The sequence below is a fragment of the Anabrus simplex genome, chromosome 2 (assembly GCF_040414725.1).
Source record: "Anabrus simplex isolate iqAnaSimp1 chromosome 2, ASM4041472v1, whole genome shotgun sequence".
Classification (NCBI taxonomy): domain Eukaryota; kingdom Metazoa; phylum Arthropoda; class Insecta; order Orthoptera; family Tettigoniidae; genus Anabrus; species Anabrus simplex.
The window spans coordinates 850,076,593-850,102,851 of NC_090266.1; the positions used below are offsets into that span (position 1 = coordinate 850,076,593).

Below are 26,259 nucleotides of genomic sequence, written 5' to 3' on the forward strand. Positions count from 1 at the left end.
GAAGGAGAAGGAGGGAAATTGGGGTGTATGATTGCGCGCATGCACAAGTTTCCTCGTTTGACTCGCACAGGGTTGTCCTTGTCTGGTACAGGCAATATCCACAGTTCTTTTATTAAACAGCTGTAACTGCACACACAGTATAAGAACACACTGTAATTAAAACACACATGTCAGTCAAGGAATGCACCAGATCGTTTCTCCTCTCGCCTGTTGGTTGCAGTAACGTTCTTTACTATTTAACATGCTCAAAGACACAACGCTGCCTCCCCATGATTGTCTATTCCTTCACTCACAACATTGTAAATAGAAAAAATATTGAATGAAGGAAACAATATGCCCAATGGTTTGATAACAGTAGATGTTTCAATATCCATCCCTCCTACTTCAATGCACAGTTCATACTCTATTCAGGATATGTGGTGTGTCAAAAATGACCCTGAAAGCTACCTGTATTCTTTGTACAAGTTTATCTTCTTTTTCTACGGAGGTTCGCAGAGTAGTCAATTTGTGCACAACAAACTGCCTACTGGGGCTGGGAAGCGACTATGTGAAATGAAAAAGAAACTTGTACATTCGCACTAGCATTACCCCTGTCTCCCACTTCCCCTCCCTTCCCTTCCCTCCTCTGATGCACAGTAACAGGCAGGCAGAGGCTGGCTCTCTGGCAAGTTTGTCTATTTGAATTGCAGGCCTGGAAGTCACAAAGTAACCTTATTTTCTTGAAAATAAACATTTTCTCCACCAATCCAATTGTGCTATAGTTCTTAACATAGTACGAAGAGCATCACTGTTTTCTTTGTCTGTATATTTCTGATACACTCTGTCAAAACTGTCCTCTTGCCAAGAAAGAGTTATAAAGCTGACAACCTCAAATAACTCATGAACATTTCACTTTCACTAAAGTTACCAAGGGGCTCCTAATCAAACTGACAGTATTTTTCTAGTGAGTCAAGATCTGCTGAGAACAATATTTATCTTTATTTTAAAGGAACTACCCTTCTTTTTATGCCTAGCCTTAAACTAATGGGTATTTACATATTCAGCAGAGAAATTATTTTGAAAATCAGACAAATACTTCTTGAGAAAAGAGAATGTATTCAAGCATGCTTCATTTTTGAGCTGTGGGCCACTTTGTTAGATTGAATCACAAAGCAGGTAGCCAAAAGACATTCTATGCACAAAACGTAAGCTGCTGACAAACAGAGTTCCTTCATCTTCTTCTGACAGCTCTTGTGGTCATCAATCAGTGTAGAGAGATAAGACACCTCTGGTAAGTCTCCCTGAACATTTATAGCACTGACTTTATAGTTTTAGAAATATATGTTATTTACTGATGAAATGCAAAATGTTGTTCAGATAGACAATTTAATTACTGTCTTTATTCACAACTTTTATGTATCAGCTCAAAAGGTTAAATAGTACAATTTATCATGGGCACTGTAGAGTGAATACATAGCTGACAAAAGAAGATGAAGGAACTCTCTGTCAACAGATCATGTTTAACATGTCCACTGACCACCTGATTTGTGATTAAATTGATTTTCAAAATAATTGCAGAGATGAATTTGTAATATCTATATGCATACATCTAGGTATAGAAAACGGTGTGGGTCCATTCAAACAGAGCAAAGTTATTACCATTATCTCAGCAGATATTGATACCTTGAAAAGTACTGCAAGTTTGATTAATTATGAGCCCATTGGTAACATTACTGAAAGTGGAAACAGAATGTCAAAATCTTTAATGGTTCACAAGTCGACATCACACCTGAATAACCTTGTACATAAGGGCGACTCGGCCAAACCCAAAGTACGGCTTATTCCGCAGTAACTGAAGTACAACCTTACTTTGGCTGTATGCAAGCATGAGGAGGTGGTTTGATCGGCTTATTATGTCCTCTATAAACATTTTATAAACTAAACTTTCTTCCAGCTTATCCCAGTTTTGGGGTAGCTGGAGTCACCCAGGCTCATTTTCATTTTGGGCTGGGGTGTAAGACCAGATGCCCTTCCTGATACCACATGATTCTTGAGATGAAAATCTCAACCCAGGATTGACTGGAATTCAAACCTCAGCCTTCCAGGTGGAAAGCCAACAGCTAAGCCACTGAGCTAATCTCTCTCTCTCTCTCTCTCTTTCTCTCCCCATTCTGTACTCCGGTAGTAAAGGTTACAAGCTGTGCAGCGGATCCCTTGGCGGGTGCCTTGACAAGTTACAGCACTTATATTGTTTACTGAGTTTGGAAGGCAGGCTTCTTTTAAGATGAGTATGGTACTTCTACAATATTTATTACTACTTTCAAATAGTATTATACTCAGTGTTACTGGCAAAGAATTCACAGACTACTGCAGAATTAGCCATACTATGCTGTGGATTTAGACAAAGTACTGCAAATAAAAACTAAGTCAATTAATTGAAAATGAAAATTATAATATTGTTTAAAGTACTAATAAATACAACATAAAGGAAACAGTTATTTAAGTGTATAAATATTATTCTGACTATCATTCCCAAAATGTCTTATTAAATTTTGTCTTAATACTTTGATTTAACAGAGTCTCCCCAATAAACGATGGCCTCAATGTGGGAAGATGTCAGCTGAGGGGAAGAGTTTTGGTGAAAGAGGACCCTGCCCTCTGCCTTAAGTAGAGTTGTGAACTGTCATTTAGACCTCTGGATCACAGACAACTATTGATTTGCAGTGGAATAAATAAGAATGAATAAATACAGAGTCAAATGTGTCAGGAATCATAATACTTGGAATCCATTAGGAGTTTCTAGTTAAAGGTGGTTTTTAATTTTCCATCAGTAACAGACCTGTAACTTCTGATTTATTTAATCCATCAGAACGAGCGCTCGGTATTGTAATATATCAGCTGATCGCAGCACACTAGCATGATATAGAAATCCAAACAAAGCTTTGATTTCTTATTTACTGAATTTTGAGGCATCTCTCTCTCATAACTAAACTAGACTATACTACCAGAATAGCATCTAAACACTTCTATTATCGTCGCCATAAGATCTGTCTGTGTCGGTGCGACGTAAAGCAACTAGCAAAAAAAAAAAAACACAATACTTCTGTTTTACATCCTCTGCTCCACCACATCATACACTCAGCTTAGCGACTCTTAGCCGGTACTGTTTCACTCCTTTTAATAATTTCAACCTTAATTCATAATCAGATATATTCTTTGTTAAGCAATATAGGCCTAAAATCTGCATGGATGGGAGCTAAATAGCTTTCACAAACATCAACACATGGTATCAGTGCAAGTGATCCAACTACATTACAAAACACTGCAGCATAGGTGTGGGAGAATGCCACTCCACAGCTAAACTTGCCTGTCCACTGCAAATTGTGAACATAAATCAACAAGAAAATTAGAACTCACTCTAATTAACTTATGGGGTAGAAATTGCCCGTCCTGAAGATGGTTTTCCGTTGTTAACCGTTTTTACACTAGGTGAATGCTGGGGATGTACCTTAATACCATGGCCGCTTCCTTTCCACTCCTAGGCCTTTCTTATCCCATCATCGCCATAAGACCTATCGGTGTCGGTGCGATGCAAAACAAATTGTAAAAAAAGAAAAGAGAAATTGCCCAAGACTGGCATCAACACATAAACATATCACCAGCTTGAATAACACGGATGCTGGTAAAATATTAAGCAATAAGGACTGTTTGGGAGAGTCCATTAGAGGAAATAGCAAGGTGTAGAAAACAAAATATCCATTTGACCAGGAATTACTAATAATTCTTTTTGCCATGGGTAAAGAGTACCAATGCATCTACTAATGGGTTATCAAATAACATTGAAATGTGTCACAGTTTTATATCACGTTAGCCCAAAGGTAGCAAAATATAGGTAATGATCTAAACAATCATTTTTCTTTCAGGTAAAAATATGAAAATAAAATGAAAAATGTCAGTGATCTGCTAAAATGTGTCAAACCTATACTTCAGATTTTGTTCAGTGCTTGCAGTGTAACTAAATTTCAACATAACATTCTCTTCACTTGTATCCTGTTAGTTGCTGACTCATTCATTTATTTGGGAGTAGCTTGTACATGGCTCATTGTCACAGCACATCATGATGGGGGAAAGAATATTCTTACGCATGCCCGAGCCAGACACCTTCCTATTTGAGGCCACTGTATATATACTCTCTTTCTCTCTCGTTCAGGTCAAAACTGCTTTCTGTTATATAAATGGAAATTTATTCTTAATATTTAATTATTGCTTTTCTTAGGCAAATAATCTCATCATGAATTCATTTTGAATGCCAGTAAAAATATTTTCCCTCTAAAATGCTATACTCCAGACATAAAATAAACACTCATTAGCGCTAGTATCATTATTCCTATGACTTTGCATACCTGGGGGAATGTGTACAGCAGAGTAGACCTGGCCTCTTCCATGGCTCGAAATGGGAGATTTCATAGCACTCTATAAAAGAAATAAGTATTAACATGGTTTCTAGAAAATAATCATGCTGATGACCTTAGATGGTACGCCCCTTTAAACAACAAGCTTTAAACAGGCAAGAAAATAATCCTTCAAATAAAATGTTTAAAACTACAAGTTTCTAATTTTTCATAAGAACACTTACATTAAATATACATTAAGACTGACAAAATAAACCAAATTAACTTTCCTTCTGTGCTGATTTTTGCAGGATTGTATCCTGAGTAAAACTGTTAATATTTGAGTACCAGTACATAAATGCAAGAGGCCCATGTCAGATTCAGCAACACTTTAAGTATTTCCTTGTTAGCATGCAATTCTTCCTCCTTGACACCAATAGTCGATAACAGGATGATAAACCTGTAACATTATGATAATAAGAAGTATGTATACTTATAATTTCTTCAGCATATCCCAGTTATTTCTGGGGTTGCTGGAGCCACCTTAGCTCATTTTGGCCGAGGGTTTAAGGCTGGATGAACTTCCTGATGCCATGTGACTTTGAGATGAAAATCTCAACCCAGAATCAACCAAATTAGAACCTGTCTTCTGCAGCCACCAGCTAAGACACTGAGCTAATCACCCCACTCCTGCCAATAATTATGATTATGTAACTATCAAAATTTCAACTGTAAAATTTGTATTTCCATAAAATTTCAAATAACTGGAAGTTTACCCTGTTTGCTGCTTATGGTAGATTCCTATCATATTAGTATGTGGATATGGAGATGTTTAATAAAGAATATGTGGTCTATTTCCTATCTCTCAAATAAAATAGTCATGGAATGTTATTGCCTTATCTCTCCAGTATAACTAGTTCATAGGTAAGAAATACAACATTTCCATGATGTCATCACTTGTGAAGCCAGTTCAGATCCTTTATCCCTGCTGCTATAATTATGTTAACATTCACTTCATCTACTCCAGGAGATTTTCGTTTAGGCAGGTGATAAGGGTTTCCCCTGAGCAGGCTTCAACTTTTGGCCCTATGTACCACTTTTCCTCTAATCCATTCAGCAGGAAGTAGTTCTTCAGGACTCTCAGATATCACAATCCTTTCTGACTGTATACCACTTTTGTTTCAAAGCGCCTTGATGGTATCTGTTGGTTCCCTTTTGCTCTTAACCTCACTGTGTAGTAAATTCACATAATTCCTATCTTTGTCCAGACTCTGTGCAAAAGTCTTCCAACTCTTTTTGAACTATCCTTCTGATCTTAAGCTTTCTATATCAGTATACCTGTTCATGGTCTTCGATCTTTGCCTCATCTCTTATTAGTAATGATTTCATTTCCTCTTGGCCTCTTTCTTTCCATCAAGCATTCCTTTCTCTTATGGCTCCCTTCACTCTGTCATGTCACCATGATGTTGGCTTCACTATCACTTGTGATAGACTTCAATTTCTTCCTTCACCAAGATGTTTTCAATCTGGCCTCCTTCTTCTTCTACTTCCTCTACTTCCTCTTCTTCTTCTTCTTCGTCTTCTTCTTCTGCTCCTCCTCCTCCTCCTCCTATGGCCTTCACTTCATCTCTTGGAAACTGAGCTTTTATCTAGTCCTGTCTGTTTTCTGAAGTTACCACACCCACTGTGGGTGGGGGATGCTGACGAAGATTACACCCACGGTATCCCCTGCCTGTCATAAGAGGTGACTAAAAGGGGTGACCAAGGGATGATTGTCTTGGAACCATGAAACTACTTGTGATTAGTACCACCACGCGGAGAGCATCATGAGTCGCTTTTACTTGCGCGTAGTACCACTATATCAGGTACCAAATAGGTTTGTGATTAGTAGCATACAGGAACACCATGCGGTCGGCTTTTGCAGTACCTGTGATTAGTACCAGCATATGAACAGGAACATGGGATGATAGCTACCATGGTTCTGCCTTGCCTGTGATTAGTACCCACTATATGAGGAACACCACAGAATAGGAGAAGGTCCCTGTGGTTAGTACTCTTATGTGATGAACACCATAGGTTTGCGTTGCCTGCAAATGGTGTCGCAAAGTGAGAGAAACATAGGTCTGTATTATATGTCGAATTTCATAACCTGTGAGTAGTACAATAATGTGTGGAATACCGCAAGTCTCTGCTACTTTTGATTAGTACCACAATATGACAAATAACATGGTTCTACTTTCCTAGCGATGAGTACCATTATGAGGGGCTGATAACTTGGATTTTGGACCCCCTTTACCCTGCAGACATCATCATTTCAATGTTATGCTATAGCAGCAGTCCCTTGGTCAGTAATCCTATTCTTTTACGTCAGTTTGTGTGAATGTAAAGCATTGCAGGTCGCATCCACTGATTGTTTTAAATCCATATCCAACCTTTCATTCTTCGTTCTCACGCTTTGAATTCTGGTCAGTGGAGAATTTTAGACTTTTAATTTGTCATTCCATTTCGTCTCATTTCGTACCATTAGGGGCCGATGACCTCAATGTTAGGCCCCTTTGAACAACAATCATCATCATTGTCATCAACATCACTGAATTTGCTTTAATGTTGTGGATGTAAAGGCTCATCAGTGTATACCTCTATGTAAAAGGTAGCCCTTGATAAGTGTTCTTATGTTATAATTGGCAGCAAAGAGTTGACTTTAAAAATGGAAACCTATTTTAAGTTTAACAACATAATCCTATTCAAAATAAATTATTTATTCACCTCAATAATCTTATTCTCAATTATAATTTTGAACTGAATTAAGGAAGTGAAAACACATTTGTGGAAGGAGCGAGAAGGGTCTCATCAACACCGAAGCTGCATCAAGGTTATAAACATATGCTGCATGAAAATCAAACAGAATGCCAGATAACAGAATATACTGTATTTGACTATTGACTTAAAAGGACCTAAACTTGGTTGGCAGGGATGTTATGTGGCATGTTTTGGAATAATACAGGATCACTCCAAAAATTATTAATATCATAAAGGAATGAAGACAGAGCTTGATAGCTGCAGTCGCTTAAGTGCGGGCAGTATCCAGCATTCGGGAGATAGTGGGTTTGAACCTGAATATGGTTTTCCGTGGTTTCCCATCTTCAAACAAGGCAAATGCTGGGACTGTACCCCAATTAAGGCCACGGCCACTTCCTTCCCACTCCTAGCCCTTTCCTATCACATAATCGCCATAAGACCTATCGGTGTCGGTGCGACATAAAGCCAATTGTGAAAAAAAAAGGAGAAGAAGAAGAAATGAAGGCTACGAATGCCAAGTTTTGAATAATAGAAAGTTAATGGAATCCATTCAGACTAAGCATGGATTGCAACAAGGCTGTGTACTCTTACCAAACCTATTCCTACTGATACTAGAAAAAGTGATGAATAATTTTATATCAAGTAGGAAGAGAAGTATTCAATGGGGAATGCAAGGACGGGCTTGAATTTATTGATTTTGCGGATGATGTACTGTATATTTATTTGCACAGAAATTCTGTGATATGGAAGCAAAGATGGAGAAACTGTAACATAAAGAAGAGAAAATTGGATTAGAGATCCAGTCAGAAAAACTAATAAATGAGAATTAACTTCAAAATTGAGGCAAAGTTGGTAGTGAATGTGGAGGAATTAGACCAAACCCTTTTATTTGTATATGTTATCAGCATTGATCAGAAATATGAAGGAGCAAATGATGTCAAGTGCAAAATATGGAAGGTAAATAAAGCCTTTGTGCAGCTGTATCCTGTTTACAAGAACATTTCAAGAAGAACAAAACTTCATCGGTTCAACACAAAATGTTATATGGCTGTGAAACTTAGACAGCCACAAAGCATATAGAAAACTGACTACAGATCATTACTAATTGATGTGTGAGCCAATGCCACATTAAACCACATGAGGAGAAAATGAACTTGTCATCTACAAGGAAATACAATTAGAAACGGCTCCCATGCAAAGCCGGGGAGGGTGGGGTTGCACTAGTTTACCAGGAAAGCAAGTTTCAGATTCCAGCAAAATTTCACAGATCCTAAAACTATTTCACATTTAGTGGTGAACTATGGATCCCTTACAGTGCAGTTTTCACTACGTGCATCATATGAACAAATTAAAAATAATAGTCCCTACTGTACTGACATGCAAATACAGTATTACTAAATAAATTTACTGAACAAATCATTTCTCACCTTTTTCATCATTATTGGTCTGGTGACCAGGGTAGAGTTACGGTAAACGAATTCCTGCAAGAAGGACAAATTAAAAGCATGTATATGCACATAAATTCCACATAAGTTGCATATTGCATAAAGAGAGGCACGAACATTGAAAGGAATGCATAAAATAATAAACACAATGTCAGATCAGTGTGGGAAGAGGCAGAAATAGATAAAACACAAGAGGATGAGGAACACAAGTTTCTTTTAGATACATTACAAATTATAAACAAGAACATTAAATAGGAAGCATAATTACCAGATTTTTTTACATTTACAAAATCTAATACTCTACAGAAGAACAACTAAGAAGACTTGCTGAATTTAATAATGGCTAACACTAAAAAGGTGTTACATGACAACATTTAATTATGTGAAATACCAGCCTGTATTCACATAATAATTCCATTACCATGCTGTATTACATTAATTCATTCTTATACATACAGAAATTTTTATCACTGTCGAGAGTCCTCCCTGACATAATATGATTAAGCAAACTTTGACCTCCTCACCATATTCTAAACTAGCAAGATACCCGTGCTTTGCTATGGTATTATACTGAAATGCTTATTGTTTTATATAAAATCCGCAGAAATTCACGATCTGACTCGTTTTCTGAGAGAATCCACCAAACATCACAATCTGACTTGTTTTCTAATAGATTACGGCAAGTTTCCTCCCATTTTTCAATCTTTCTTTCCAGCAATTGATTTCGTACTTCCTGGGCTAGGTCCAGGTATTCCACCTGGTCAGCTGGGTCCCTAAATCTTTGCCATCTTTCCCTATAAGCATTTTTAATATGGATCAAATCCTTCAGGAGATCCAGTGTGGTGTCGTCTTGGGTGCCTTGGCGATACTGAACCCGCGGCCGGACTGCATTCTTAGTCATTACCCATCCAGGACCCGTTTCCAGCGTGGTCCGCACATTTGACGACGGTCCAGAACATTATTATTATTATTATTATTATTATTATTATTATTATTATTATTATTATTATAGATGTTCTGGTCTCCACAGCAAGATGCAAGACAGCTACTTGGCGGTAAATTACATCTGCTGCCATTGTCATTGTTGACAATGTGACCAGCACCATTGTCGCGCGTAGGCAAGTGTGCGGGATTTCTGGCGATACGAATGACATACTTCCGTGCATTATTGACCTTATTATAGAGGTGAACAATTGGACGGTCAATCTCATTCCTATCGTTTATTTCAAATGTGTTTAAATTTTTATTTATATGCCAGGAGAATCTACGGTAATCTAAAAATGTTCTCCGAAGGAAAAGATGGCTGTTGAAAACGAACCCAGGAAAATTAAAAATGATCGGTTTATGATCAGAATTAAGTACATCGAAAATCTACAGCCTGTTTCCAGTCATTTGACAGGGCCAGGAATGGAATGAATAAAGCCCCCATCTAGCGGCGACAATAGGAATTGTGGCGGCTGCCGAATCCTGTCGCACTCCTCTGGGGCAATGATTAATGAATGACAAATGAAATGAAATTATATTGGACAGTGTTGCTGGAATGAATGATCACAGGGAAAACCGGAGTATCTGGAGAAAAACCTGTCCCGCCTCTGTTTTGTACAGCACGAATGTCACATGGAGAGACTGGGATTTGAACCACGGAACTCAGCTGTGAGAGGTCGGCGCGCTGCCGCCTGAGCAACGGAGGCTCCTTATAAATACATTATGAACAAAAAATCAATTGGTCTCACCTCTTTTTACACCGCCGGTAAGTTTATTTACCCCCCCCCCCCAAAAAAACTAAAATAAGGCATGTTTCTTTTATGTTTAAAGGAGATTCCAAACACCAATGTTCACGTCTATTACCTTCAGTTTTGAGATAAAAATAATTCACTTTTTTCACTTTCACACTTCTCCCCCCGTAAGTGAATTTTCCGGCAAAAAATACTTGTTTCTTTAATAGTGAAGGATCTTCTAAATAACAATTATCATGACTCTAACTTCTTCAGTTTTTGATTTATGTGTCCTCATGAAAGGAATTCAACTTCTTTTCACTCCCGCCCCCCCAAGATGATCCCCCCCAATTCATTAGATTTTCCGAGAATACATATTTCTTTACTTTTAAAGCAGATCCCAAATATCAAATTTCACGTCTGTATCATCTTCATATTTGAGATAACAGTAGCCTAATTAAAAGAATTCAACACCATTTTCAGTCACTTTTACCCCCCCCCCTCCACCCAAGTGGTATTTCTGAAAACTAAAAGTACACGTTTCTTTGTTTTTAATAGAGATAAAAATACCATTTTTCACTTCTCTAACATGTTAAGTTTTTGAGATATACTGTATAAATTCTCATTTTAAAACTTCACCCACTTTTTAGTTCCCCTTAAGAGGAGTTTCCAGAAACAAATCACCTATGTTTCTTTACATTTACAGGAGATTCCAAATACCACTTTTTACATCTGTAACATTCTACATTTCTCAGATATTCTGTAGGTTTTCCAAAAACCAAACAAAAACAAAAAAAATACTTGTTTCTTTATTTTTAAAGGAAATCCCATATACAAATTTTCAGTTCTGTAATATCTTCAGTTTCTGAGATTTAAGTATCCTCATTAAAGGCATTCAACCCCTGTCTCACCCCTTCTATTGGGATTTTCCAAAAACAAAAAATACATGTTTCTTTATTTTTAAAGGAGATTCTAAATACCAGTTTTTACATCTGTAAAGTTTTAAGATGTAGATACTCATTTTAAAAATTCACCCCCGTTTTCACCCCCCATTATTTGGATTTTCCAAAAACGAAAAAATACCTGTTTCTTTATTTTTAAAGGAGATCCCAAACACCAATTTTCCAGTCTGTATTATCTTCAGTTTCTGAGATATAAGTATCCTCATTAAAGGCATTCAATCACTTTTTCACCCCTTTTCACCCCTCCTATTGGGATTTTCCAAAAACAAAATAATACATGTTTCTTTATTTTTAATGAAGATTCTAAATACCAAATTTTACATCTGTAAACTTAAAAAGTTTTGAGATATAGATACGCTCATTATAAAAATTCACCCCCTTTTCACCCTCCCATTAATTGGATTTTCCAAAAACAAAGAAATACGTGTTTCTTAATTTTTAAAAGAAATCAAAAGTACCAATTTTCAGGTCTGTAATATCTTTAGTTTCTGAGATATAAGTACCGGTATCCTGATTAAAGGCATTCAACCCCTTTTTCACCCCTTTTCACCCCTCCTATTGGGATTTTCTGAAAACAAAAAAGTACGTGTTTCCTTATTTTTAAAGAAGATTCTAAATAACAATTTTTACATCTGCAAACTTTCAAAGTTTTGATATATAGATACACTCATTTTAAAATTTCACCCCCCTTTTCACCCCCTTAGCCACGGAATATCCAAAAATCCTCTCTTAGCGAGTACTTACATCTTAATATGAATGTATCCCCAATATTTCATTTCTTTATGTCCAGTAGTTTTGGCTCGGCGATGATGAATCAGTCAGTCAGTCAGGACAAGTTATTTTATATATATATATGCTAGCAAGATACCCGTGCTTCGCTACGGTATTATACTGAAATTTATAATTGAATGCTTATTGTTTTAGATATATACTCCGCCGAAATTCGCGATCTGACTCGTTTTTTGCGAGAATCCACCAAAATTCCCGATCTTACTCGTTTTCTCTTATTTTACGGCACGTTTCCTCCCATTTTTCAATCTTCCTTTCCAGCAATCGATTTCGTACTTCCCGGGCTAGGCTCAGGTATTCCTCCCTGTCAGATGGGTTCGTAAATCTTTGCCATGTTTTCCTATAATCACCTCCTTCAGGAGATCCGGCGTGGTGTCATATTGGGTGCCTTGGCGGCACTGAACCCGCGGCCGGACTGCATTCTTAGTCATTACCCGTCCAGGAGCCGTTTCCAGCGCGGTCCGCACATTTGACGACGGTCCGGAATATTATTATTATTATTATTATTATTATTATTATTATTATTATTATTATTATTATGTGTTGCTGGAATGGCTGATGACAGGGAAAAACGGAGTATCCGAAGAAAAACCTGTCCCGCCACCGTTTTGTCCAGCACGAATGTCACATGGAGTGACCGGGATTTGAACCACGGAACCCAGCTGTGAGAGGCCGGCGCGCTGCCGCCTGAGCAACGGAGGATCCTTATAAGTACATTAATAACAGCTAAAATCAATTGGTCTCACCTACTTCTACACCCCACCGCCGTTAAGTTTATTTACCGCCATCCCCCCCCCCAAAAAAATTAAAAGAATGCTAGTTTCTTTATGTTTAAAGGAGATTCCAAACACCAATGTTCACGTCTATTACCTTCAGTTTTGAGTTATAAGTATCCCCATAAAAATAATTTACTTTTTTCACTTCATTTGACACTTCCCCCCCCCCCACTTAAGTGAATTTTCCCGCAAAAAATACTTGTTTCTTTAATAGTAAAGGATCTTCTAAATACCAATTATCACGACTCTAACTTCTTTCAGTTTTTGATTTATGTCCTCATGAAAGGAATTCAACTCCTTTACACTCCCGCCCTCCAAGATGGCTTCCCCACCAAAACGCGCTTTTCTTTGTTTTTAAAGGAGATCCAAATACGAATTTTCACGTCTATAACAACTTTAGTTTTTATTAGATGTATGTATTCTCATACAATTAAGCCAATTAATTTTTCAATTCTTCCCCCCCCCCCCACTTCATTGGATTTTCCGAGAATACGTGTTTCTTTACTTTTAAAGCAGATTGCAAATATCAAATTTCACGTCTGTAACGTCTTCATTTTTGTGATATCAGTAGCCTAATTAAAAGAATTCAACACCATTTTCAGTGACTTTTACCACCCCCTTCCACCCAAGTGGTATTTCCGAAAACTAAAAACACACGTTTCCTTATGTTTAATAGAGATAAAAAATACCTTCACTTCTGTAACATGTTAAGTTTTTTTTAGATATACTGTAAAAATTCTCATTTTAAAATTTCACCCGTTCCCCTTAAGTGGAGTTTCCAAAAACAAATCACATATGTTTATTTACATTTACAGGAGATTCCAAACACCCACTTTTTACGTCTGTAACATTTTACGTTTCCAAGATATTCTATAGATATAGTCTTTCAAAAAATTCACCCCAATTTGTCACTCCTGTTTAACCGCCATTAATTGGATTTCCCAAAAACTAAGAATTACGTGTTTCTTTATTTTTAAAGGAGATCCCATACACAAATTTTCAGTTCTGTAATATCTTTCGTTTCTGAGATATATGTATCCCCATTAAAGGCATTCAACCCATTTTTCACCCCTTTTACACGCCTCCTATTAGGATTTACAGGAAACAAAAGTACGTGTTCCTTTATTTTTAGAGGAGATTCTAACTACCAATTTTTACACCTGTAAATTTTAAAGTTTTAAGATGTAGACGCACTCATTTTAAAAAATTCACCCCCCTTTTCACCCCCCAAAATTTGGATTTTCCAAAAACGAAAAAAATACGTGTTTCTTTACTTTTAAAGTAGATCCAAAATACCAATTTTCAGGTCTGTAATATCTTCAGGTTCTGAAATATAAGTAGCCTCATTAAAGGCATTCAACCCATTTTTCACCCTTTTACACCCTTCCTATTGGGATTTTCCGAAAACAAAAGAATACGTGTTTCTTTATTTTTAAAGGAGATTCTAAAAACCAATTTTTACATGTATAAACTTTAAAAGTTTTGAGATATAGATACACTCATTTTAAAAAATCACCCCCTTTTCACCCCCCCCCCCATTAATTGGATTTTCCACAAACAAAAAAATACGTGTTTCTTTATTTTTAAAGGAGATCCCAAACACCAATTTTTAGGTCTGTAATATCTTCAGGTTCTGAAATATAAGTAGCCTCATTAAAGGCATTCAACCCATTTTTCACCCCTTTTCACTCCTCCTATTGCGATTTTCCGAAAACAAAAAAATACGTGTTTCTTTATTCTTAAAGGAGATTCTAAATACCAATTTTTACATCTATAACCTTTAAAAGTTTTGAGATATAGATACACTCATTTTAAAATATTACCCCCCTTTTCACCCCCCCTTAATTGGGTTTTCCAGAAACAAAAAATAAGTGCTCCTTTATTTTTAAAGGAGATCCCAAACACCAATTTTCAGGTCTGTAATATCTTCAGTTTCTGAGATATAAGTAGCCTCATTAAAGGCATTCAACCCATTTTCACCCCTTTTCACTCCTCCTATTGCGATTTTCCGAAAACAAAAAAATACGTGTTTCTTTATTTTTAATGAAGATTCTAAATACCAATTTTTACATCAGCAAACTTTAAAGGTTTCGAGATATAGATTCACTCATTTTAAAAATTCACTAATTGGATTTTCCAAAAACAAAAAATACGTGTTTCTTTATTTTTAAAAGAGATCAAAAATACCAATTTTGAGGTCTGTAATATCTTCAGTTTCTGATATATTAGTACCGGTATCCTGATTAAAGGCATTCAACCCATTTCCCCCCCATTTTCACCCTTTTTCACCCCTCCTATTGGGATTTTCTGAAAACAAAAAAATACGTGTTTCCTTATTTTTAAAGAAGATTCTAAATACCAATTTTCACATCTATAAACGTTTAAAGTTTTCAGATATAGATACACTCATTTTAAAATTTCACCCCCCTTTTCACCCCCTTACCGAAGGAATATCCAAAAATCCTCTCTTAGCGAGCACCTACATCATAATGTGAACATATCCCCAAAATTTCATTTCTTTATGTCCAGTAGTTTTGGCTCGGCGATGATGAATCAGTCAGTCAGTCAGTCAGTCAGTCAGGACAAGCTATTTTATATATATAGACTAGCAAGATACCCGTGCTTCGCTACGGTATTATACTGAAATTTATAATTGAATGTTGTTTTAGATATATAATCAGCCGAAATTCGCGATCTGAATCGTTTTCTGCGAGAATCCGCCAAAATTCGCGATCTGACTCGTTTTCTAATAGATTATGGCAAGTTTCCTCCCATTTTTCAATCTTTATTTCCAGCAATCGATTTCGTACTTCCCAGGCTAGGTCCAGGTATTCCACCCTGTCAGTTGGGTCCCTAAATCTTTGCCATCTTTTCTTATAAGCATTTTTAATATGGAACAAATCCTTCAGGAGATCCGTCCAGGACCCGTTTCCACCGCGGTCCGCACATTTGACGACGGTCCAGAACATTATTATTATTATTATTATTATTATTATTATTATTATTATTATTATTATTATTATTATTATATATGTTCTGGACCCCACAGCAAGATGCAAGACCGCTACTTGGCGGTAAATTACATCTGCTGCCATTGTTATTGTTGAGAATGTGACCAGCACCAATGTCGCGCGTAGGCAAGTGTGCGGGATTTCTGGCGATACGAATGACATACTTCCGTGCATTATTGACCTTATAATAGAGGTGAACAATTGGACGGTCAATCTCATTCCTATCGTTTATTTCAAATGTGTTTAAATTTTGATTCATATGCCAGGAGAATCTACTGTAATATAAGAACGTTCTCCGAAGGAAAAGTTGGCTGTTGAAAACGAACCCAGGAAAGATTAAAAAGGTCGGTTTATGATCAGAATAAGTACATCGAAAATATACAGCCTGTTTCCAGTCATTCGACAGGGTCAGGAATGGAATGAATAAAGCCCCATCTAGCGGCGACAGTAGGAATTGTGCCGGCTGCCGAAGCACTCCTCTGGGGCAATGATCGATGAATGACAAATGAAATGAAATATTGGACAGTGTTGCTGGAATGAATGATGACAGGGAAAAGCGAAGTATCCCGAGAAAAACCTGTCCCGCCTCCGTTTTGTCCAGCACGAATGTCACATGGAGTGACCGGGATTTGAACCACGGAACCCAGCTGTGAGAGGCCGGCGCGCTGCCGCCTGAGCAACGGAGGCTCCTTATAAGTACATTATGAACAGCAAAATCAATTGGTCTCACCTCCTTTTACACCCCACCGCCGTTAAGTTTATTTACCCCCCCCCCCAAAAAAAATTAAAAGGAGTGTTTCTTTATGTTTAAAGGAGATTCCAAACCCCAATGTTCACGTCTATTACCTTGAGTTTTGAGATATAAGTATCCCCATAAAAATAATTCGCTTTTTTTACTTTCTTTCACACTTCTCCCCCCCCCCCCACCTTAAGTGAATTTTCCGGCAAAAAATACTTGTTTCTTTAATAGTAAAGGATCTTCTAAATAGCAATTATCACGACTCTAACTTCTTCAGTTTTTGATTTATGTGTCCTCATGAAAGGAATTCAACTCCTTTCCACTCCCGCCCCCCAAGATGGTTCCCCCCATAAAACGCGTATTTCTTTGTTTTTGAAGGAGATCAAAATACCAATTTTCACGTCCGTAACAACTTTAGTTTTTATTAGATGTATGTATTCTCATACAATTAAGTCAATTAATTTTAGAATTCTTTCCCCCCACCCCCTTTCATTGGATTTTCCGAGAATACGCGTTTCTTTATTTTTAAAGGAGATCCCATGTACAAATTTTTAGTTCTGTAATATATTCAGTTTCTGAGATATATGTATCCTCATTAAAGGCATTCAACCCACTATTCACCCTTTTACACCCCTCCTATTGGGATTTACAGAAAACGAAAAAATACTTATTCCTTTACTTTTAAAGGAGATTCTAAATACCAATTTTTACATCTGTAAACTTTTAAAGTTTTAAGATATAGACACATTCATTTTAAAAATTCACCCCCCTTTTCACCCCCCCCCCCATTATCCGGATTTTTCAAAAACGAAAATATACGTGTTTCCTTATTTTTAAAGTGGATCCCCAATACCAATTTTCAGGTCTGTAATATCTTCAGGTTCTGAAATATAAGTAGCCTCGTTAAAGGCATTCAACCACTTTTTCACCCTTTTCCACCCTTCCTATCGGGATTTTCCGAAAACAAAAAAACGTGTTTCTTTATTTTTAAAGGAGATTCTAAATACCATATTTTACATCTATAAACTTTAAACGTTTTGAGATATAGATACACTAATTTTAAAAATTCACCCCCCTTTTCACCCCCATTATTTGGATTTTCCAAAAGCAAAAAAATACGTGTTTCTTTATTTTTAGAAGAGATCAAAGATACCAATTTTCAGGTCTGTAATATCTTCAGTTTCTGAGATATATGTATTCTCTTTAAAGGCATTCAACCCATTTTTCACCCCTTTTCACCCCTCCTATTGGGATTTTCCGAAAACAAAAAAATACGTGTTCCTTTATTTTTAATGAAGATTCTAAATACCAATTTTTACATCTCTAATCTTTAAAACTTTTGAGATATAGATGAACTCATTTTAAAAATTCACCCCCCTTTTCACCCTCGCATTAATTGGATTTTCCAAAAACAAAAAAATATGTGTTTCTTTATTTTTCACAGCGATCAAAAGTACCAATTTTGAGGTCTGTAATATCTTCAGTTTCTGAGATATAAGTAGCGTATCCGGATTAAAGGCATTCAACCACTTTTACACCCTTTTTCACCCCTCCTATTGGGATTGTCTGAAAACAAAAAAATACGTGTTTCCTTATTTTTAAAGAAGATTCTAAATACCAATTTTTACATCTGTAAACTTTTCAAGTTTTGAGATATAGACACACTCATTTTAAAATTTCACCCCCCTTCTCACCCCCTTAGCGACGGAGTATCCAAAAATCCTCTCTTAGCGAGCACCTACATCTTAATATGAATCTATGCCCAAAATTTCATTTCTTTATGTCCAGTAGTTTTGGCTCGGCGATGATGAATCAGTCAGTCAGTCAGTCAGTCAGTCAGTCAGGACAAGCTACTTTATATATATAGACTAGCAAGATACCCGTGCTTCGCTACGGTATTATACTGAAATTTATAATTGAATGCTTATTGTTTTAGATATATAATCCGCCGAAATTCGCGATCTGAATCGTTTTCTGCGAGAATCCGCCAAAATTCGCGATCTGACTCGTTTTCTAATAGATTACGGCACGTTTCCTCCCATTTTTCAATCTTCCTTTCCAGCAATCGATTTCGTACTTCCCGGTCTAGTCTCAGGTATTCCTCCCGGTCAGTTGGGTCCGTAAATCTTTGCCATCTTTTCCTATAATCATTTTAATATGTATAAATTCCTTCAGGAGATCCGGCGTGGTGTCATATTGGGTGCTTTGGCGGCACTGAACCCGCAGCCGGACTGCATTCTTAGTCATTACCCGTCCAGGAGCCTTTTCCAGCGCGGTCCGCACATTTGACGACGGTCCGGAACATGATTATTATTATTATTATTATTATTATTATTACTATTATGTGTTGCTGGAATGGCTGATGACAGGGAAAACCGGAGTATCCGGAGAAAAACCTGTCCCGCCTCCGTTTTTTCCAGCACGAATGTCACGTGGAGAGACCGGGATTTGAACCACGGAACCCAGCTGTGAGAGGCCGGCGCGCTGCCGCCTGAGCAACGGAGGATACTTATAAGTACATTAAGAACAGTAAAATCAATTGGTCTCACCTCCTTCTACACCCCACCGCCGTTAAGTTTATTTACCGCCACCCCCACCCCCCCAAAAAAATTAAAAGAAGGCTTGTATGTTTAAAGGAGATTCCAAACACCAATGTTCACGTCTATTGCCTTCAGTTTTGAGATATAAGTATCCCCATAGAAATAATTTATTTTTTTCACTTCATTTCACACTACTCTTCCCCCCCCCCCCAAGTGAATTTTCCCGCAAGAAATACTTGTTTCTTTAATAGTAAAGGATTTTCTAAATACCAATTATCACGTCTCTAACTTCTTCAGTTTTTGATTTATGTGTCCCCATGAAAGAAATTCAATTCCTTTACACTTCCACCCTCCAAGATGGTTTCCCCACCGAAACGCGTTTATCTTTGTTTTTAAAGGAGATCTAAATACGAATTTTCACGTCAGTAACAACTTTAGTTTTTATTAGATGTATGCATTCTCATACAATTAAGTCAATTAAATTTTCAATTCTTTCACCCCCCCCCCTTCATTGGATTTTCCGAGAATACGTCTTTCTTTACTTTTAAAGCAGATTGCAAATATCAAATTTCACGTCTGTAACATCTTCATTCTTGAGATATCAGTAGCCTAATTAAAAGAATTCAACACCATTTTCAGTCACTTTTACCCACCCCCCACCACCCAAGTGGTATTTCCGAAAACTAAAAATACACGATTCGTTATGTATAATAGAGATAAAAAATACCATTTTCACTTCTGTAACATGTTAAGTTTTTTTAGATATACTGTAAAAATTCTCATTTTTAAATTTCACCTCTTTTGAGTTCCCCTTAAGAGGAGTTTCCAAAAACAAATCACCTATGTTTCTTTACATTTACAGGAGATTCCAAACACCCACTTTTTACGTCTGTAACATTTTACGCTTCCAAGATATTCTGTAGATATAGCCTTTCAAAAAATTCACCCCAATTTGTCACTCCTGTTTAACCGCCATTAATTGGATTTTCCAAAAACTAAAAAATACGTGTTTCTTTATTTTTAAAGGAGGTCACATATACAAATTTTCAATTCTGTATTATCTTAAGGTTCTGAAATATAAGTATCCTCATTAAAGGCATTCAACCCATTTTTCACCCTTTTACACCCCTCCTATTGGGATTTACAGGAAACAAAAAAATACGTGTTCCTTTATTTTTAGAGGAGATTCTAACTACCAAATTTTACATCTGTAAATTTTAAAGTTTTAAGATGTAGACACTCTCATTTTTAAAAAGTCACCCCCCTTTTCACCCCCCCCAATATTTGAATTTTCCAAAAACGAAAAAATACGTGTTTCTTTACTTTTAAAGTAGATCCCAAATACCAATTTTCAGGTCTGTAATATCTTCAGCTTCTGAAATATAAGTAGCCTCATTAAAGGCATTCAACCCATTTTTCACCCTTTTACACCCTTCCTATTGGGATTTTCTGAAAACAAAAGAATACGTGTTACTTTATATTTAAAGAAGATTCTAAATACCAATTTTTATATCAATACACTTTAAAAGTTTTGAGATATAGATACACTCATTTTAAAAAATCACCCCCTTTTCACCCCCCGTTAATTGGATTTTCCAAAAACAAAAAAATACGTGTTTCTTTATTTTTAAAAGAGATCCCAAACACCAATTTTCAGGTCTGTAATATCTTCAGGTTCTGAGATATAAGTAGCCTCATTAAAGGCATTCAACCCCTATTTCACCCGTTTCACGATTCCTATTGCGATTTTCCGAAAAAACAAAAATGCGTGTTTCTTTATTTTTAATGAAGATTCTAAATACCAATTTTTACATCTGCAAACTTTAAAAGTTTGGAGATATAGATTCACTCATTTTTAAAATTCACCCCCTTTTCACCCTCCCATTAATTGGATTTTCCAAAAACAAAAAATACGTGTTTCTTTATTTTTAAAAGAGATCAAAAGTACCAATTTTCAGGTCTGTAATATCTTCAGTTTCTGAGATATAAGCACCGGTATCCTGATTAGGCATTCAACCCCTTTTTCACCCTTTTTCACCCCTCCTATTGGGATTGTCTGAAAACAAAAAAATACGTGTTTCCTTATTTTTAAAGAAGATTCTAAATACCAATTTTCACATCTCTAAACTTTTAAAGTTTTGAGATATAAACACACTCATTTTAAAATTTCACCCCCCTTTTCACCCCCTTAGCGACGGAATATCCGAAAATCCTGTCTTAGCGAGCACCTACATCTTAATATGAATCTATCCCCAAAATTTCATTTCTTTATGTCCAGTAGTTTTGGCTCGGCGATGATGAATCAGTCAGTCAGTCAGTCAGTCAGTCAGGACAAGCTACTTTATATATATAGACTAGCAAGATACCCGTGCTTCGCTACGGTATTATACTGAAATTTATAATTGAATGCTTATTGTTTTAGATATATAATCCGCCGAAATTCGCGATCTGACTCTTTTTCTGCGAGAATCCACCAAAATTCCCGATCTGACTCGTTTTCTATTAGATTCCGGCACGTTTCCTCCCATTTTTCAATCTTCCTTTCCAGCAATCGATTTCGTACTTCCCGGGCTAGGCTCAGGTATTCCTCCCGGTTAGTTGGGTCCGTAAATCTTTGCCATCATTTCCTATAATCATTTTAATATGTATAAAATCCTTCAGGAGATCCGGCGTGGTGTCATATTGGGTGCTTTGGCGGCACTGAACCCGCGGCCGGACTGCATTCTTAGTCATTACCCGTCCAGGAGCCGTTTCCAGCGCGGTCCGCACATTTGACGACGGTCCGGAACATTATTATTATTATTATTATTATTATTATTATTATTATTATTATTATTATTATGTGTTGCTGGAATGGCTGATGACAGGGAAAACCGGAGTATCCGGAGAAAAACCTGTCCCGCCTCCGTTTTTGCCAGCACGAATATCACATGGAGTGACCGGGATTTGAACCACGGAACCCAGCTGTGAGAGGCCGGCGCGCTGCCACCTGAGCAACGGAGGATTCTTATAAGTACATTAATAACAGTAAAATCAATTGGTCTCACCTCGTTCTACACCCCACCGCCGTTAAGTTTATTTACCGCTACCCCTGCCTCCCCCCCCCCCCAAAAAAAATTAAAAGAAGGCTTGTTTCTTTATGTTTAAAGGAGATTCCAAACACCAATGTTCACGTCTATTGTCTTCAGTTTTGAGATATGAGTATCCCCATAAAAATAATTTACTTTTTTCACTTCATTTCACACTACTCTCCCCCCCCCCCTAAGTGAATTTTCCCGCAAAAATACTTGTATCTTTAATAGTAAAAGATCTTCTAAATACCAATTATCACGACTCTAACTTCTTCAGTTTTTGATTTATGTGTCCCCATGAAAGGAATTCAACTCCTTTACACTCCCACCTTCCAAGATGGTTTCCCCACCAAAACGCGTTTTTCTTTGTTTTTCAAGGAGATCTAAATACGAATTTTCACGTCTGTAACAACTTTAGTTTTTATTAGATGTATGCATTCTCATACAATTAAGTCAATTAAATTTTTAATTCTTTCACCCCCCCCCCCCTTCGTTGGATTTTCCGAGAATACGTCTTTCTTTACTTTTAAAGCAGATTGCAAATATCAAATTTCACGTCTGTAACATCTTCATTTTTGAGATATCAGTAGCCTAATTAAAAGAATTCATCACCATTTTCAGTCACTTTTACCCACCCCCCACCACCCAAGTGGTATTTCCGAAAACTAAAAATACACGATTCGTTATGTTTAATAGAGATAAAAAGACCATTTTTCACTTCTGTAACATGTTAAGTTTTCTTAGATATACTGTAAAAATTCTCATTTTAAAATTTCACCCCTTTTGAGTTCCCCTTAAGTGGAATTTCAAAAAACAAATCACCTATGTTTCTTTACATTTACAGGAGATTCCAAACGCCCACTTTTTACGTCTGTAACATTTTACGTTTCCAAGATATTCTGTAGATATAGCCTTTCAAAAAATTCACCCCAATTTGTCACTCCTGTTTAACCGCCATTAATTGGATTTTCCAAAAACTAAAAAATACGTGTTTCTTTATTTTTAAAGGAGGTCCCATATACAAATTTTCAGTTCTGTAATATCTTCAGGTTCTGAAATATAAGTATCCTCATTAAAGGCATTCAACCCAATTTTCACCCTTTTACACCCCTCCTATTGGGATTTACAGGAAACAAGAAATACGTGTTCCTTTATTTTTAGAGGAGATTCTAACTACCAATTTTTACATCTGTAAATTTTAAAGTTTTAAGATGTAGACACACTCATTTTAAAAAATTCACACCCCCCTTTTCACCCCCCAATATTTGAATTTTTCAAAAACGAAAAAATACGTGTGTTTCTTTACTTTTAAAGTAGATCCCAAATACTAATTTTCAGGTCTGTAATATCTTCAGGTTCTGAAATATAAGTAGCCTCATTAAAGGCATTCAACCCATTATTCACCCTTTTACACCCTTCCTATTGGGATTTTCCGAAAACAAAAAAATACGTGTTTCTTTATTCTTAAAGGAGATTCTAAATACCAATTTTTACATCTATAACCTTTAAAAGTTTTGAGATATAGATACACTCATTTTAAAATATTACCCCCCTTTTCACCCCCCCCTTAATTGGGTTTTCCAGAAACAAAAAATAAGTGCTCCTTTATTTTTAAAGGAGATCCCAAACACCAATTTTCAGGTCTGTAATATCTTCAGTTTCTGAGATATAAGTAGCCTCATTAAAGGCATTCAACCCATTTTCACCCCTTTTCACTCCTCCTATTGCGATTTTCCGAAAACAAAAAAATACGTGTTTCTTTATTTTTAATGAAGATTCTAAATACCAATTTTTACATCTGCAAACTTTAAAAGTTTGGAGATATAGATTCACTCATTTTTAAAATTCACCCCCTTTTCACCCTCCCATTAATTGGATTTTCCAAAAACAAAAAACAAAATGTTTCTTTATTTTTAAAAGAGATCAAAAGTACCAATTTTCAGGTCTGTAATATCTTCAGTTTCTGAGATATAAGCTCCGGTATCCTGATTAGGCATTCAACCCCTTTTTCACCCTTTTTCACCCCTCCTATTGGGATTGTCTGAAAATAAAAAAATACGTGTTTCCTTATTTTGAAAGAAGATTCTAAATACCAATTTTCACATCTGTAAACTTTTAAAGTTTTGAGATATAAACACACTCATTTTAAAATTTCACCCCCCTTTTCACCCCCTTAGCGACGGGATATCCAAAAATCCTCTCTTAGCGAGCACCTACATCTTAATATGAATATATCCCCAAAATTTCATTTCTTTATGTCCAGTAGTTTTGGCTCGGCGATGATGAATCAGTCAGTCAGTCAGTCAGTCAGTCAGGACAAGCTACTTTATATATATAGATATAGATTGTATCAATGGTTCACATCAAGAAGATGATGTCTCTTTCTTGGTGGCACGAGTTCAACTGATACAGCCAAATATATTATAGATAATATGGGACAGTCACTGATGTTAACACAGACAAATGATCCACATTTATGTAGAATTAGTTGTCAAAATATTCCATGTGATGATTAAGGATACAAATTAAAGCACAAAGCTTTAAAATAGAATACTTCATAGAGTATATATTGGAAATTAAATATTTACAAAATCCAGCTGTTAAAAATGCACCTGGTTTTTGGCTTCAGAATTTTACACTACACATTTGTCTTTCTTTTCATTTAATTTATTCAAATAACACTTAATAGGTACATTCAGACATTTACCAAGAAAAAAAGATTAGCACATTCCTTCCAGATGCAGTTAATAGAATTAAGATTTGCAGCTTGTCGATCTTATTAAGACTTGGCATCTACTTTTGTATAAATAATTTAAGTACTTATCATTAAAAATATCTGCAGTCTTACTGTACAACAAGTGACATTCACGATATTAGCAGTGTAACTAATCTGTTAGTTGACCTGAAACATATCTCGGTATGTTCGCTAAAGAAACTATTCGTTGTGTAGCCTCTATTAAAGAGGCTGCTTTGAACACATCGCAAGCTGCACCTGCCGCCTGGATGAGGTACAGCAGCCAAGAGCCGAGTTCTCCCAGTTCCCAGAAAGGGTGTCTATCAAGCTGAAAGACATAACACACAAAACTAAAGTATACTGAACAGCACCTTGAGAAACAGTTTGAACTCCTTGATGAAGCCGATCAGTACAGCCCGCAGAACTGTTCAGTGTTTCATAATATTCCAGAAGAGTCGGCAGGGAATGTATATGAGAAAGTCATTAACACCGTGAAGGGCAAGTTAAATGTAGAAGTAACTATGTCTGATGACATAGATCGCTGCCACCGATAAGGAGTTCTTAATACCAATATAAATGGTCCGTTATTGGACATTATAAATTTTCACCCCATTGTGCTAAGTTGGGCGAAATGCTGGCAACCAGGAATGAGTTAGCTGGAAAATTTATAATGCCCATTAACGGACCATTTATATTGGTATTATAAATTTACTCGTTCGGAACAAATATTTCAGGTTCCCTATGGGAATCAAAATCTATATCATCTGATGGCCAGGCAGGCATCAATTTTTGGTAATGAGACAAAGTCTCTCATAGGGCGTTGGCACTGCCGGTGGCTCCAAGTAGCCTACGCAGTGACCTACACGGCGCGTGCTCACATCTATATCATCTGATGGCCAGGCAGGCATCAATTTTTGGTAATGAGACAAAGTCTCTCATAGTGCGTTGGCACTGCCGGTGGCTCCAAGTAGCCTACGCAGTGACCTACACGGCGCGTGCTCACATACACACAGACACACGCACACATTCACCGGACAGACTTTTCATCACCATCTCTGCAGAGGACTGTCTACTTCCCCAAAGCAACATCTCTTTTTGTTCGGCCGGGTGACTGCACACCTTTAATTTAGCACCCCGCCAACATTAATATCAATATAAATGGTCCGTTTTCAAAATGACGCTCACTAATGACGACGTAGTGTTTTGTCCTCAGAGTAAATTAATCGTAAAATGTGATGAAAATTGCGGAAAATGTCGAAGATTACTGAATACGGAATGTTGTGTGATTCATGTGATCGATGGTGGCAT

At 36.7% G+C, this 26,259-nt stretch overlaps 1 protein-coding gene across 1 annotated transcript in view; it reads right to left on the reverse strand.

Moving 5' to 3' along the window:
- Window positions 1-26,259, reverse strand: part of LOC136863714 (uncharacterized) — a 252,551-nt gene that overhangs the window by 112,887 nt on the left and 113,405 nt on the right. Inside the window, exons 6-7 of the mRNA XM_068226054.1 lie at window positions 8,597-8,650; window positions 4,383-4,452 (exon numbers count right to left, since the gene is read on the reverse strand). Of these exons, the coding sequence (XP_068082155.1) occupies window positions 4,383-4,452; window positions 8,597-8,650 (124 nt within the window). The remainder of the gene's footprint in view (window positions 1-4,382; window positions 4,453-8,596; window positions 8,651-26,259) is intronic.